Below are 17,638 nucleotides of genomic sequence, written 5' to 3' on the forward strand. Positions count from 1 at the left end.
ACAAACTCCTAAGTAGCTGATTAGCTACTTAAAGAATTTATTAGTGTATAAATGAAGGCTCTTGCTGTATGCAGATGACAGCAGGAGCGCTGTTATCTGCAAACAGCTGCATCGTTCTCGGAGCTGAGAACTCATAGCGGGATACTAGCTGAAAGAATACTATCAGTGGTGTCCCGCTGGGAACTCAGCGTTCGGCGCTGATAAGGCTCATTGCTGACTTTAAGCTAAGTGAGCGATGAACGAATAGTACACGATGGGCGCTCATTTACACACAAGAATTATTGCTCAAAAGCCATCTTTTGAGCGAATTTTGAGCGATAATCGTTGTGTCAAAATGAGCCTTTACATGAAGCTCCCCGGAAAGTTTTATTTACAGACCCAACAGAGTGGTGCCGTTATGAGATTCGAAATGTTGATGAGTAGAAAATGCAAGTGTAAAAGGTGTTCGCGACCCAGTTGACGCCATGAAATTGGAATGGGCGTGATACTAAATGTCAGAGAGTGTGCAAAATTCTGGGAAATGGTTTAACGATTTATAGAAATAAGCACTAAGACCATTATAAATCTGACTTCTATTTTATTTGTTTAGAATCAGCCAATACGATGCGTTTGGCGGACACAGCCCCTTCCTCAGAAATGCTGGATAGTGCACGACTTTTTGGTGTTTAGGCAGGCATAGTAATGCCCACGGAAAAAAGAGAGTTGCTATAAAAGTTTAGGTTAAGTTTCAGCATGTTCAGGTGGTTGAGCCTCAGATTTTTAGCGCATTTTTACTCCGTATTTTTATAGATTATAATACGGAACATTTTTTAAAAATTTATTAGGCAGCTACGAATGTGTATTTGTCACGTAGAAAACAAAATCAATGAGAGCAAATACGGATCGAACAATAACAAAATAATGATGACATATGGCTTCAGTGTCAACTGTAACACGCCGTACTGCGAATCTGTATTACGTGTGAACATACGCTAGAGTGCAACTGGCCTTCCAGTTATCAGAGCTGTGTCCTGTGATAAGCCGTGCACCTGTTTATCTATCATATCACATGACAGATTTTTATCGCCTACTGAAGACTCCTATTGAAGAGAAGCAAACAAATCTTAAAAAAAGGGAATTGATACTAAAAGGATACCAGAAAACTCTATAACTTTTCATCACAATGGATAAGCTTTAGGAGATGGAATTGCAATATCCCTTTAACACTACTCCCATTTTATTATAAAATATTCTAGACTCCGTCACACCATGCTCATATATAACACTTCAAAGGATAGCTAACACCAGTAATACTCAGCTTTGCATTAAGCCATGCAGACTACTTCAATTTGTTACAGATAAACCCAAAGATCAAAAAGTAGGAAACACTCTTCATGAAGATAAACTCTGTATTGTAGATCCAAGCCCTTTTCTGAGTAATGCTTTAAAGTGAAAATATTCTACCGGCTTACAAAAAAAAAAAAAAAAAAAGGCCCTCAAAAATTAAAAAAAAAAGAAAACACAAAAGAGATGCTAGTAAACATGCTCTAAAAGTACAAAAATATAATGTGTGCTGTGTAACCAATTGCACATTAAATCGGCAAGCCTGGATTTAAAAATCCATTTAAGACGCTAAAAGATGGCCCAGTAGCATTAAAGTTAAGGGTTAACTAGCATTTCGGGTAAAAGACAAGCAAGCAAATCTTCCCGAAGTAAACAGGCTTTATACTTCATGGAAGAGGTTGTCCCACAAAATTAACTTATCTCCTATCCACATAATAGGGGATAACTATCTGATTGGTGTAGGAATCCAACCGCCGGCACCCCAACCGATCATGAGTGCACTACCGCTCCATCTATTTCAATGGGACTGCTGGAGAGAGCCGAGAACAAGCACTGGATTTGGTTAACTCTGGTAGCCCTATTGAAATTAATTGAACAGCGGGGGTCCCAGTAATTGGATCCTCACCGATCAGATAGTTATGCCCTATCCTGTGGCTAAGGAATAGCTTCTTTTCGTGGGCCAACCCCTTTTACTTTCTGGTCCATTGCTTAATTAGAGCAAGCAAATCCTCCAGTTCCCCTGACTATAGTCTGTATAACTCTTCACAGAGCGCTCTATATACCACTTTAGTTTTTTCACACTGATGGCACTTTGAACACAACCCGTGATTAGGTTTGTTAAGTCACAACTGTGCAGTTTGATATAAAAGTAGATCCTAAAAGATGCAACTTCTGAAGAAAACCAAGCTGGGCCGGCCGGCTGGAGGCAAAGTTGCACACTAGTATGTTAGTGCTGGTGCTATATACTTCTAGAAGGGATCACAGTGCTCATACTACTGATGTCTACCCTGCGTTAACCCCTCTAATCCAATTCTGTATTTGCCAATGCAAAAATGGATATTAAAACTGCACCAAAACTACACTGTGGAAAAGCAGGGTAATATAATTTACCCGCCGTAAAACGTAATCACAAAGAAAGAAACCTAGGAGACCCAGGCAAGAAGATTGAGACCTCATGTGCACTACATAGTATGGCACCCATAGCTTGCCATGAGCCCATTCTGTCTAATATAAAACAGATAAGTTGTGACAATGAAATATTGTATTAGCTTATTTTCATATTACCCAGAGGAGCATGGATGGCCTTATAAGTTTCCTCACTCACCTTATTGGTGCTCTCCCTAAGGAGTGATGTTACCCCTACCGACCAATGAAATATCGTGGCATGACGTATTATGAAGGGATTATAAGAGAGAATATTGTGCATTACAAATGCAGCATACACTTTACAAGGTGCATGCAGAAAGCCTTGCCATATGCAGAAGCAACTACACTGACTACAGGAGGGGACTTCTGCCGCTATATTTAAACAATAGGATGCAAAAGGAAAAGTGACCCTCCAGTGCCAGAGACACAATTTTTCCAGAGGGAATTACATTACCTAGTGTTCTCCTCTGTGCTATTCCAAAATGGGACTAGCCAATCACAGGTATATGTAGTATCTTAGACTAACGCACTACCAGTGTATCAGGTAGTCTAAGAAGCACAGTTACCATCGTGGAACACCACAAAAGGGTCCTGGGAACAGGCAAATTGGTGAGAAAGGATGGCACCAGGCAATATAAATCCTCCTATCTGCTCCCAGGACTGGAGGATTGCTTTAATAAAATAGATGGCAAATTTACTGCTGTGAGATTTGCCTGCTTGTACATTCTGTCTGAAATGAGAGGAACATGCTAGAAATAAAATGTCAATCACATTTATTCCCATCCCTAGCATGAGCAATTGTAAGCGGCACAAATACAATCTTTGATTTATGCTTTAAATAATGTGATTAATATCTTAAGTAATGCCGAGAACGTTCATACTAAACTACTGGATGAGCAAGTTAGCAATTGTTGCCATCGCATGTATTATAAACGACGTACGCCCGGGAGATTAAGAACAAATTATTGTGCAATATAAAATCTAGAAAAAAATAGCCGCCATCTACACTGAAACAACGTCAGACATCTCAAAACCTTAGATTTTTTAGTTAATTTGTGCCTTTAACTGAAGAACAAAATGTGCCCAAATGTATCCTTGTGCAATTGTTCTTCGAATGTGATTTTATACATATTTCTGTACATTATCTAATGTCATGTAGAGGCCGGAAACATTTCCGTTCTTTTCTTGTAACATATGGCTTCTTCTAGGAAAATAAATCCCGTTCATAAACTAAAAGACTTTCAACCTTCCATTTCAATAAAGATCAGCAGAATAAACCATCACACATACCCATCTTTGTCTGTATGAGTCTTCAAATAAATAATGTATTCAGCACATGTAGGCGGGCATCCATAGAGCATATATACATACTGTATATATTCGAGTATTAGCCGACCAGAGTATAAGCCGAGTCAATAAGTTTTACCACAAAAAACTGGTAAATCTTATTGACTCATGTATAAGCCTAGCTAGACTAGAGTATATACTAGGTAAAGAAAAGATGCAATACTCACCTCCCAGCCGGCGTCTGTATCCCCGGCCCAATGGTCTCAAATCACAGCCGGCGCTCGATAAACCTATCACAGCCCTTCAGTGATGTCATCCACTGAATGGCTGTGAATGATCGAGCGCTGGCTGTGATTGGCTGGTGCTCGATCCAATCACAGCGCTTACCTACACAGCACTGACGGCGGGGGAATTCCAAGCTGAGCATGGAGATGACAGTGGGGAGAATTCTCGAGCAGCTTGCCGCACTGCCAGGGAGACCGGGGACACAGATGCCGGCTGGGAGGTGAGTGTTGCGGGGTTTTTTTGTTGTTGTATAAGCCGAGGGGGGCTTTTTCAGCATTAAAAAATGTGCTGAAAAACTAGGCTTCTACTTGAGTGCATATGGTATATATATATATATATATATATATATATATATACACACACACATTCTGCGGATGCCCACCTACACATGCTGAATATATTATACATATATATATATCTTATACTGCTGGGTCGTACAAATGAGAGTAGAATGTAGGAGCCAGCCCGGTTTCTCTTAAACTACAAGCATGGAAGCAAATTCATTGACCTCAATTATACATTGAGAGGAACATTTAAGTGTCAAGAGTCTGTGTCTCCAGGGATCTGTCCAGCCCTTAATTATGTACATATCCATACATAAATTGCACAGTACTATGACATAAGGTTCAGGGAACTAACACAAGCAAAAAAAAAAAAGTAAAATAAACTACTAAAAATTGTGAAAATGTAATTGTATCAAAGTAAAAAATAAAATAAATAACTTCAATCAGACATGTTGTGAAGCGCTGCCAATGCACAGTGGAGGCGGATCCTTAGTATCCTCGACCGATACCCCCAAGGAAGATACGGGGAACATGTGCCTCACCCCAACCTCCGAGTGGGATGCAGTTTAATGAATACTGGTTTTGTTCATCCTCACCGTCTACAAAGTGTAAGCTAACATTTTTAAAATAAAATTTGTAATAATTTTTAATAAAAAAAAAAAATTGTGAGAAACTGCAATGGATGTAAATGAGCAGATTTTATCTTTCAGACTTAATTCGAGGCTTTTGTCCTGGTTTTCCCCACTTACTGGGGCAAGTAATTCTGGCTACCCATAAGGTATATGTACCATCATCAAGATCAGCCTCCATGCACAAGCCAAATGAAATACTATCTTCCCCAGCGCTGCAAGGAGATGTTAAAAGCAGCGGGTAATGGAATAAGACTGGTGAGTGATGCTGCTAACTATTTCTTCTGAGATAGGAGAAAACTTTGGAACCTCATCCGCAGCAACCGAATCCTCTGAGCACATTCCTCTGGCAGTCATTTTTCCTATCTCCTCGCTATAAACGTCAGGCGGCAAAATAGTAAGGCAGCTGTTAGCTTCCATCAACGAAAAGTGCTGGTCTGGTGTGGCCGGTGGCCATCTTCACTGACTAGGCTGTTACAGCAGATTGTGTTTTGCCTTCTGACACGGTGACTGACCTACCTTTCGGCTAAATTCAAGAGTGGTAAATTACTACCAAAAGATCAGATAGGCCCCACAGGCTTACACACATACACATTTTTTTTAATTTTTTTTTTTTTTAAGTCATCGATCTCGCTTCCAAAAGTCCAAGCCTTCTCTTTCCCGTCTCATGGCAGAATAGGTGCCATAACAACAGCTTATGACACTAGTAACGGGAACCGTGTGCCAACATCTCTTGTTGTCCAAACGTCACTACAAAAAAAAAAAAAATGCATAAAAACACAGGTTGTATGTCAGCCATAAAGGAAAGTATAGGTTTACCTTTCGGCACCATTCTACATGTGGAAATAATTACATAGGAGTTGAGTAACATTTACAGTTCTTCATCCTACTGACTGCAAAGACTACTTTCTGCAGATCTGTAGTCTATCAGATACTCTACAGTAATCGGAATATTGGAGCTGTTGGGGATGTGCCAGCATGGGGTCCATCTAGACCAGGGGTGTCAAACTCATTTTCACTGAGGGCCACATCGGGCTTATGGTGACCTTCAAAGGGCCGATTGTAAGACAGTATAGTAAGGGCTTGTTCACACAAGCGTATTTGCGTACATAATATGTAGTGAATAGAAGCCATTGATTTCAGTGAGTTCAGTCACATGATGTACATTTTCACACAGCATGACCTATTTTGTTGCGTACTACGCACCCCAATAGGCCATTGAAGTGAATGGGCCGTGCAAATATGTGGTGAATGCGCAGGAAACCTATGTATTCACTGCATATTTGGGCACCATCTCAGTGAGCCCATCTGCGTTCTTTTTTCCGTGCCTAAATATGCAGGCATTAGCAATTTTTGATTGCGCATATACGCAGCATATCTGTGCTACCGAAATACCCATGTGAACAAGCCCTAATAGTGACCCCCCCCAGCAGCCACCATTATCCCCCCCCCTCAGAAGCCACCATTAACCCCCCTCTCAGCAGCCACCATTAACCCCCCCCCTCTCAGCAGCCACCATTAACCCCCCCTTAGCAGCCACCATTAACCCCCCCCTTTCAGCAGCCACCATTAACCCCCCTCTCAGCAGCTACCATTAACCCCCCCTCTCAGCAGCCACCATTAACCCCCCCTCTCAGCAGCCACCATTAACCCCCCCTCTCAGCAGCCACCATTAACCCCCCCTCTCAGCAGCCACCATTAACCCCCCCTCTCAGCAGCCACCATTAACCCCCCCTCTCAGCAGCCACCATTAACCCCCCCCTCTCAGCAGCCACCATTAACCCCCCCCTCTCAGCAGCCACCATTAACCCCCCCCCTCTCAGCAGTCACCATTAACCCCCCCCCAGCAGCAACCATTAACACCCCCCTCGGCAGCAACCACTAAATCCCCCCCCCCCCAGCAGCCACCATTAGCCCCCCTAAACCACATACTTACCTCCTCCTTGCTGTCTGCGCTGCTTCCCCTCCGCTCACATATTAACATTTTCCACATCACTTCTGCTTATTCAGCAGTTCCAGCAGCCTGATTGGTTGTTTGGGTTGGCTGATTCACCAAGCAACCAATCAGGTTGCTGGAATTGCTGAATAGGGCAGAAGTGTTGTGAAAAATGTTAATATGCCAGCGGGGAGCTGCAGCACTCCAGCTGGTAATAGCTTAGTGGTGAGCAGCGTCGGCACGCCGCGGGCCACATGAAACGAGGCAGCGGGCCGGATTCGGCCCGCGGGCCTTGTGTTTGACACATGTGATCTAGACGGCTCAATATAAGCCAGATGACAACAGCTAATGGAAGGGATCAGCACTTGTTTAAATGGCCTTCACCTGGGCCAATTCAGACAGTATACGGGACATACAATTGTTGATATGGTCTTCGTCCCCTATACAATTTCATTATTGTCGGCAGCACATCTCCCATTTATACGGGGAGATGTGCTGCCGACAACAGCCATTGTCTTCAGCAGCACATGAGATTTAATCAGCTGACCAACAAGTGTCTTCTCATTTGTTGGCCGATTGCAGCCCTGCTTCCATGGGGCACGGATCGGGTAAAAACATGTAATGAAGAACGTCTGTTCACGATCACTGGCCCATGTAAAAAGGCCTATATTGTCACCCGGTTTCTAGCAGCAACCGACAGGCTTCTGCACTGCCTGAGATCACAGATAAGCCGGAATGAATATCAGCGTGCATTAACTGAAGCTACAGTGTGTGCGAAATCACACAATAAAACATAAACATATTACCTGTACCAGCATCCAATCAGGTGAGAAAATGAACAAAAAGAATTGCCAAACCAACGTTTAGAAGCATAACCAGGGCAATCATAACCGAATTGGGCCCCTGCGAATAAAGGGAACATTATTTTACTGAAATATTCTCCACGTCAATCAAAAACAAAAAATGACAAAACACTCCAAAATAATATAAAATCAGAATAACGACCCAATATGAAAGCAGAAAAGGGCAGGCGCTTTACATTTTCATTTGCTTAGGCTGAGTTCACACGGGACGGAATTTCAGCAGAATTCTCACAGAATGACAGCACTGATATCCCGTAAGAATTCTGCCGGAGAAGCGCAGCTTCAAAACATGTGGCATTTTGCTGTGGGTTTGAGCGGTTTCGCCGCCGGAATGCCGCTGCGGCTATCTCTCCCCCTAGAGAGGAGTGAGGCTGCAGTGGAAACGAAAAAAGAATTGACATGCCGCGGAATTGAATTCCACACTGCATGTCCGTTTTCGCCCAGCTTTGGCTGCCACATTTGGACGAGATTTTTGGAGCCGAGATTAGGAGCCGCGGCAATTCCATCTGCTGTGAACCCAGCCTTAGAGGGGGTCTGTCAGCAGTTTATGGCCTGTTCATGATTTCTTAACTAAAGACTTCCATACCTTTGTAGAATATTGAATTTCACTGGATGTCCATGCAACCATAATGCATCCATCTATACGGACCATAAACTGCCGATCCAAGCTAATTATTACCCATTCATCTACAGCGGTGCTCCACCAGCTTAACAGTATTTGAGGACTGCACTTTCTGTGCAGAAATGGCTGTTCATTTTATACTAATTGAGATATAAGAAAACAGCCAAGAGCAAACCAGTTCTGATTATGTGGGGTCCGATAGATCAGATTAATTCTTTAATAAGACATTTAAAGGGGTTATCCCACAAAAAAGCAAAATGCAGCCCATAAGTAAAATATTTTTTGTATGTACACCTATTACATGTATCTATCTCCAGATATTCCAAGACTGATGTTAGAATAGCACCACCTGCTGGTTCTATTCTGCGTCCACTTCAGTAATTGTTCCAAGGGGGTCACACATGCTCAGAGCTAAAAAAGAGCCTGGACCAAAGTGTGAGACGGACCGCCCATCAGTTCAATACAATGCAGGAAGGGCTTTAAGACTCGTAAGTGTGGAATGGAGTATCGCATCCAAATGATAACAGTAGCTTTATAATCTTTATCAAGACCCTATCCAACATTACTACTGCTTAAAGGGGTTGTCTTGCGAAAGCAAGTGGGGTTGTACACTTCTGTATGGCCATATTAATGCACTTTGTAATATACATCGTGCATTAAATATGAGCCATACAGAAGTTATTCACTTACCTGCTCCGTTGCTGGCGTCCCCGTCTCCATGGCTCCGTCTAATTTCGGTGTCTTCTTGCTTTTTTAGACGCGCTTGCGCAGATGGGTCTTCTCCCTTCGTGTTGGCTCGGCAGCAGCGGCGTTTTGGCTCCGCCCCCTTGTACGCGTCATTGCGTAGCTCCGCCCCGTCACATGTGCCGGTTCCAGCCTCCTGATTGGCTGGAATCGGCACATGTGATGGGGGCGGAGCTACGCGATTACGCGTACAAGGTGGCGGATCCAGAACGCCGTTGCTGCCGAACAGACCCGAAGGCAGAAGACCCTTCTGCGCAAGCGCGTCTAATCAGGCGATTAGACGCTGAAGTTAGACGGCACCATGGAGACAGGGACGCCAGCGCAAGGAAGGTAAGTGAATAACTTCTGTATGGCTCATATTTAATGCACAATGTACATTACAAAGTGCATTAATATGGCCATACAGAAGTGCTTAACCCCACTTGTTTTCGCGAGACAACCCCTTTAACACTGGAAAAAAAGTGTTGTGACAGACTCCCTTTAAGGCCAGACTCACACAAGCGTGTTTGCGCTTACTTGCGTGCGCAATATGAAGAATATAGAACCCACTGACTTTAATGGGTTTGTTCTCATTGCTCGGCTTTGCGAATGCGTTCCGCAAATATGGAAAAAAAAAAACAACACAGCATGCTCTATTTTTGTGCACATTTACACACCAAAGGCCATATAGAAGTCTATGGGAGTTGCACATTCAATACCTGAGCGATTGTGCAATACGCTGCGCAATTTTGTGGGAAAAGGAAAACACCTGCAAGCATAAAAAGTACTGTAATATACAAAAAACAAGCGTTTTTGCGCATACACCCGTGTGGGTCCGCCATAAGCTATTTGTTGGAATTTAGTGAAAACTATTATAAATAAACCAAGTTTTCAGCAGTCCTTTAACTATAAACTTGCGGACAATCACGGAAACCTTATTTGTACTTGGTTGACTTGAGATTGGCATCTCTTTACAGAGTTTCCTGGGAATGGCATTAGAGGCGGACAGCCTGGAGTTTGATAGCATATACACATTTTATTCAATTACCCCCCATCCTAGGCTCGGCAAACACAACAGGAACAAGACCGGTTGACGGGGCTTTGATTAGATCCCTGGAGAACTATCATTTGGAATCAATTCAGTATATAAGAGAGTTTTATTAAATAGTCAGTAATCTTCTTTAAGACGTGAATAACAAGCAGCTTGCTAATAGTGAAGAAGTAATCACAACTCCCCAGGCCATTACTTCTGTTCTAGCACTATTTATACATCGCCTGCTACAAAATGTACTGCTCTGAAGGTACCTGCCAGCTACGGACAGAGGGACCAGTCAATCATTTGGTGGACTCAACCATGTTCAGTATATAAAGTTGGGATGTCTTAAAAGAAACCCTCCAGCTGCCCCGACACTTCATCCAGTTCACAGCTTCATGCCATTCCCTGTTCTTTATCGTTAAATGCTCTTACTTCCAAAGTCTTTGTTCTGATTTGAGCCCAGCAGCCATGAGATTTCACTGGTTTCTCTATAAGGACGTCTATGCTATTATTTCTCTGTGAATAAGAAAATAAGTGACCCCGCCACACGGGGGAGCCATGGAGGCAGTATTTGTATCTACAATATTTTCCAAGGACATAAAAAAGACTTTGCGATCACATTGGTTGTTGTAATGCAACAGTCCCAGTCATTGTAAGTGCATGTACCGCGTTTCCCCAATAGTAAGACCTACCCCAATTTTCGGGGAAAGCTTGAAATATAAGCCCCCCGAAAATAAGCCCTAGCCAGGCTACATGTAAAAAAAAAACAAACAAAAATACAATACAATACTCACCTGCCGCCGGTGTTCCGGCCCTCACGCTGGTCTGGTCCCCGTCGCTGCTGCAGGCTGCCGCATTCTCCTTCACGACGACAGAGCAGTTCTTCCTAGAAGCGAGGCTTGAATAACCCGCCTCCAGGAAGCTAATGCTCTGATTGATTAATCCAGCGCTGCGTCAGCCAATGAAAGCCAGCACTAGATTAACCAATCACAGCTATTCAATGATGTCATTGAATGGCTGTGATTGGTTAGTCAAGCGCTGTCTCTCATTGGCTAATGGAGACCAGCGCGAGGACCGAAACGTCGGCGGTAGGTGAGTATTATTAGACACTATTAATATATGACAGTGTCTTATTTTCGGGAAAACACGGTAGTTGTGAAAAAATTAAAAAGACATATTATAATTGTTAATTATAACTTTAGAATTATAATTAAGGTACATTCACAGATGGAATATCTCTATTTTTGCCAGAGTTTTGTCCCATGATTCAGTTTATGGTGTAACGATAACATGTGCCACAAATATATGATGGTTGATGATCTGGCCACTGGGACCCCCAAAGATTTTTAAAACTGAAGAGGTCTACTTTGCATCGTGCCTCTTTTTCTCTGCCTCGGAGACGATGGGTTGGTCTGTAGACTACAGGGTGAGCACAAAAACAGTCCTTGATCTCCAACAGATACAAGCAAGTATAATGACTATAGACTAAAATGGGTTAGCATAGTGTTTCCCAAGTCAAGTCATCGAAAGCTAAAGGGTCCTATCGGTTCCACCTGCTTGTCTTATACATTTATGGCAAATCTTATTGCTATTCCATAACGTTAGTGGTGAGAAGACCTTATTAGAAAGCCTTTAAGTCATCAGTCATCATACGGCTTAGTTATGAGGCCATTGAAGGTACAATATAAGGAAAACTGCCCACTGTCTCCTAAACCCCCCCCCCCCCAACCCTTTTGGATATACCGCGTTTCCCCGAAAATAAGGCCCCCCCGAAAATAAGACATTAAGAAATTTGCAGAAATCGCTAATATAAGGCACACCCTGATAATAAGGCATACTAAAGTGTGCAGGCAAGTCGAGAGGCCTGTCCCCTGCTGCCATCCCCGTTGTCTCCTACCTCCTCCTGTGCTGTACGAGTGTGCTGTTGTAAGCTCCCCTTGCTGGCTGGAAAACTCCATACTGTCGTTCTGTTGCTGCTGCACACATCTACTGTGATGAGCTCCCCCTGGTGGCCGGAAGCTGCAATACCATCCCTGCTTACAAGTGGTACCTGTCTGCAGGTACGTTACTTTTTTTTATGGCTCTGTGTGTGAGTCAGGCAACCATATGTGTGATTCTTAAGGCTGGGTTCTCACAGAGTGTATTTCCAGCCTTAGGGGGTGAGCATTACAGTCTCCAGACAGTGTGTGGGAGCCAGGTACTTTACAGCTCATTTTTTGTGGCCCTGTATGTGAGCCAGGTAAACAGTGTGTCATTTTGATTCAATAGGGGGTGTCTGCTTTTTTGCTGAAGAGTCTAAAGTACAAGAAATAAACAATGTTGCTACCGTATATTTTTACCCCTAGACATGAGCGCAAAAAGAAAGAGCTATTCCGTTGAGTACAAGAAAGGAATCGTGGAAGATTCTTGGGGCGAAGATTTTACAAGAAAAGGAGTGTCAAGAAATTCAGCAGGAGATTCCGGGTTCAGATGTTTATAATGATGTGCCAGAAAATGATGAAATGACTGTCACTGAGTAATTTTTGCTTTGTTTTCACAGTTTGTCTAGCTGTATTGGTTTGTGGTGACAACTACGGTACTGTGCAGTATATACGGTAATAAATGTTCATTTTTTTTGTTAAACAATAAATGTGAATTCTTCTTCATTGAAAAATAAGACACCCCCTGAAAATAAGACATAGCGCATATTTGGGAGCAAAACTTAATATAAGACGCGTCTTATTTTCGGGGAAACAGGGTAGATACTTACTCCAATAAGAAGTTGAATTGAGGGGGTCTTGCTTTTTTGTAATAAGGGAGCCAACTGCTAGTTACTGCTATTTTTTCTTAAATAGTAATTGCACTTGAAAAAGTTAGAATCAGTGGGAGTCGAGGTGCTGAATCCCCCACTGATCACTGGAAAGAAGGGTCTGTAGCGCTCTCCCAAGCGCTGTGCCCCTTGGAATGTCATTGTTACTTGTCGGCCCTTCCTACCAATGCCTAGACTTCTAAAGACTTCTTTAGCTGTCAAGAGGAGCTGACGAGCAACTATGACAGCTAAAGGGACACAACGTTCGGGAGAGTGATGTAGCCCCTTAATTTTGATGATCAGCGGGGGTCTCAGTGCCTGAACCTTCACTGTCAAAAGTTTTTTTTTTTAATTGCAGTTACTCTTTAACGAAATACCCACTGCAATCAGTGATCACCTGTAAAGCTGAAGCTGTACCATGACAGCTATTAGCACCCTCTATTTTTGCTCTTTGTGGCCATCTTGTATTTGTCCTTATTTCATGTACTTTTTTCCTTGCGATAGTCATGAAAGAGGAGCTACTGGAAAACAAAGCGCTCTCCATTATGTTCCTCCAACAGCGGTTGTTACCATAGATTTCTTAGGCCGTCTTAATATAAAGCGGCCGATCTCCATGGCCGATTCCCAAGAAACCCTAAGCCTGTTATAACCAGTCTTCACATGGCTCCTTGTGTTGGATTAGCAGAAGAAATGTCTTGAAATGGAAAGCGGGGCCTTGCCAACACCAGACTGTCAATCGGTGCTTAAAAAGGAAAGCGGGTTTTAAATAGTGTTTTCACGGACTAATTAAATGGGCTGCTAAACGTATCAGAATCATTTACAACGACTCCCTCTATAGATGTGCACTTCTAGAGCTGCTATGTACATGGAGCAGGTCCTGCGGGGCACTAGCATAATCCCACCATAAGGACACCTGGAGTATCTGTATATAGTAGCAGGTTAGACGTCGTGACACGGAGCGAGAGGATTCAATTGCTCCAAAGAGAAATAATCATTTTTAAGGTAAACTCCGGATGAATACACACTGGATTAGACATCGCCTGTTAACCCCTTCATCACCGGGCCTTAAGGATCGCACTTCTTTCATCATTGTATTTCTAGGGCCATCACTTTTTTATTTTTCAGTTGACCTATCTGTATGAGGGCTTGTTTTTTGCAGGGATGAGTTGGAATATTTTCAGCCTTTTGGGTTATAAATTGCTTGACTTTTATTAACTCCTTCTATGTAGGAATGGAAGAGAAACAGCAATTCTGCTATTGTTTTTTTTTTGCATTTTAAATTCAGTGCCGTCCAACGTGTAGAAAAACTAGCATGCTCCCATCATTGTTTGATCATACGATTAAGGCAATACTGATATATATATGAATACATACATACAGACATACACACATATATATATAGATAGAGATACATTTTTTTTTAAATGTCTTATTACCTTTATACAATAAAAACACTTAGGCCTCATGACCACAGGGAAAATCAGGCCCACTGCGGACTCTTCATGTAGAATCCCGCAGGGGGTCCCTCCTTTCCCACGGACATGAGGCTAAAAAGTAAGCATTACTTACCTGTCCGGATGCTGCGGATCTTCCCTCCGTCGTGGCCGGATCTTCTTTCTTCGGCCCGGCGAATGTGCTCAGCACGCCATCAGCGTGCCGCACGCTTGCGCCGTGCACTCCATTTTTTTAACTCCTGCTCTCACCGGCTCCTGCGCTGGAGAGCAGGTATTCAGCTGCAGGTGTCCCACAGATCTGGACGGCTTTCATAGGTTTCAATAGAAGCCTGCGGGAGCCCTGCACTAAAATGGAGCGTGCTGCGGGTGTTTTCCCGCACACAATACGCGCTTCAGGGGAAAATGACATCCGCAGGTATTTAATTACCTGCGGGTGTCCAATGCATCCCTATGGGGCGCGGATCACGCGTGCGGGGGACCCGCTGCAGATCTGTCCCCGTGGACATGAGGCCTTAAAAAAGAATTTGTTTTTGTGTCCCTGTATTCTGAAAGCCGTAACTCTGCTTTACCATTGACGGAGCTTTGTGAGGGCTTGTTTTTCTGTTAGATGAGTTAATTTTTCATCAGTTTTATACACCCTTTTTTTCTACTCCATAGAAATAGATAGATTAACAAGAAGCTACACTTCATTGTTCTCATTATTTTATTTCTACGCCGTACGACATGCAGCTTAAACAATGCGATGATTTAACGGTGTGGGTTGTTATGATTACGGGTATTTTTCCTTTTTCTTTGACACAACAAAGCATTTTTATGGGAGAAAAAATGGCTTTTTGTATCTTTTTAATATTTGAAAACTTTATTTTTTACTTTGGTCCCACTTGAGGACTTAAATTTTTCCAACCTTCATTGCTCATATGATACACAGAAATACTGCTGTATTGGAGTGTATTATGCTTATCAGCGTAATGCTGGCAGGCATCTTATTACATCCTGCCTCTGACGAGATCTATTAATTATACTAAGATGTCTGATCTTGGACCATTGCTAGGTCCCAGAGTGCCATGATAATTCACTGGCACCCTGGGGATTGCATTTTGTGGGGAAGTGGGGTGGGGGTGATGGGCAAGAAAGGGAGCCCCGGCCCCTCTGTTTAAATTAGGCTGCCCCTTTGTGCTGCAAATACAAAATTTAAAAGAATTTAGAAAAACGTTTCACTATAACAAAAAAAAACGTTAAAAGGGAACACAATTGTAGTGCCATCCTTCAAATGTAAAGACCAGAGCCACAAAAAAAAAAGAGGGTATATAGAGGCACTCGGAAATTCTACCTAAAATTTGCCACATGTTCCGTAGGATCATGGGACTTCCTCAGAGCGTCTGAGGAAGATGTGGCAGAAGGGCTTGTAGGTTTATACAACATTGCCATTTGGGGGTAGAGATTTTCTGCAATGAATACAAGTATTCTTGTTAACTCTTTCCAATCCACTGTCTGACGTCTGAAGACATTCTGATTGAAGGCTGTACAGCTCCGATGTCAGAAGACGTCCGGCAGGGTATTCTTACTGTATATTACTGTCCGCTCTGTTGTTGAGGGCCTCTCCAGCAAGTCCCATACTGCAGGACTGGCTCTAGCCAGCAGATGGCGCCATTATATAATGACAGAAAGAGAAAGTCCCCTAGGAAACCCTAAATCCAAAATTGGATTGCAAAGGGTTAAAATAGATACCTTAGACTCTGAGTATTACTCCAATTTATACAGATCCACTCAGAATAAGACAGTACCTGAGATGCATGAATAGCTGGCTGGCCTTACATTTCCAACTGTCACGTCAGACCAAATGGATTTCTTGGTCGCTCCATTTATGCCGGAGAAAGTGAGTCAAGCAATCATGATCCGGCCATAAATAAATCCCCTGGGCAGATGGCTTCCTGGTAGAGATTTACCAAAAATATGCGGAACAGCTCTCCTCACGATACCCTACGACAGACTGTGGAAAAGAACTCTCTGCCCTCCTCATTTTCCCGTGGACAGGCACCCTAATTGGCAGAAGTCCGCAATATTGTTTACCGCGCAAAGCCCGATTATAGATCCACATTTAGCTAGACACAAATCACTAGCGGTGTCTAAATTTAAATACTTAGGTATAACAATGGTATGTGACCAGGAACAGGCCCCAGACGAAACTATCGGCCCACTGCAGGATCTAATCAAAATAAAACTCAAACTCTGGTCTAAACTGCCCTCTCTGTGGCCGGGAGAATAAATCTTATTAAAATGGCCCAATTGCTTGTATATTATGTAACACGTACCAGTCCAGATCCCACTGAGATTTTTCCAGTCTATAAATTCCATACTGACTACCTTCATATGGGGCTCTTAAGGTGAAATTAACCACATTACAAAGAGCTAAGCACCAGGCAGGTATGGCCCTCCCAGACTTCAAACTACTACCACCTGGCGGGACAGCTAAGACATCTAAGACCGTGGTTCTTGACTGAGGAGCTCCCCATTGCAGACCACTTTCTAGCTGTAACAGTAAATGAGAAAAACCTGGTAGGCTACCTGGAAGGACCAGAACACACTAAGGCCCAGGGTATACGTCTGTTACATAAATTAGCCCCTTCTGTTTGGCGGTTGGCTAAATCCGTGCAACATTTTGAGGATACGACAGCAGAAATGCCATTATGGAACAACCCTGTTCTACCCGCCATGGGCTCGGTACCAGATCCCAAGTACCAGGTAGGTCTGGGAGTAGTGACGCTGGGAGATATATATATAAAGGACCAATATGTTCATTTCCTATACAGAATTATGGGATGAACTGAAAACACCCCACCTGCAACTCTTCAGCTACTTTCAACTACGACGTGCTGCCCATGCCCAGTCCCTACTGCTGCATTCCAATTCTCTAAATACCCCATTATAGGAATTCTCAAATCTCAAGGCTCTAAAAGATTGATCTCTGTATTATATTCACACCAGTTGTCGGCCAGAATTGGATACACCCCACTAGTAATTCAAAATAAATGGCAGGCTCTTGTTCCAGAAATAACATCGGAAGACTGGCAGGCTATTCTAGAATCCCATTTGTGGGTATCCCCGGCAGGAAATAATAGATTACTAGAACTATATATAATACATCAATCTTATCCTAATGAGTGGCCCAGCGCTGCCTGTGATTGGCTGAGCGCTGTGATCAATCACAGTCAGCGTTCAGCTATCATTCATTGAGGGCTCAGCCAATCAGATACAGCTTTTT

General features: G+C 43.1%; 1 protein-coding gene across 2 annotated transcripts in view; it reads right to left on the reverse strand.

The window, feature by feature from the left end:
* Positions 1–1,483: 1,483 nt before the first annotated feature.
* The window catches only part of JPH1 (junctophilin 1), a 101,174-nt gene continuing 85,019 nt past the window's right edge, over positions 1,484–17,638 (reverse strand). For both annotated transcript variants that reach the window (XM_066578592.1, XM_066578591.1), the window contains 2 exons: positions 7,697–7,793; positions 1,484–5,704 (listed from right to left, as the gene is read on the reverse strand). In XM_066578592.1, the coding sequence (XP_066434689.1) occupies positions 7,713–7,793 (81 nt within the window). In that variant the 3' untranslated portion in view covers positions 1,484–5,704; positions 7,697–7,712. The remainder of the gene's footprint in view (positions 5,705–7,696; positions 7,794–17,638) is intronic.

Source organism: Eleutherodactylus coqui, chromosome 9 (genome assembly GCF_035609145.1).
Source record: "Eleutherodactylus coqui strain aEleCoq1 chromosome 9, aEleCoq1.hap1, whole genome shotgun sequence".
NCBI classification, from domain to species: domain Eukaryota; kingdom Metazoa; phylum Chordata; class Amphibia; order Anura; family Eleutherodactylidae; genus Eleutherodactylus; species Eleutherodactylus coqui.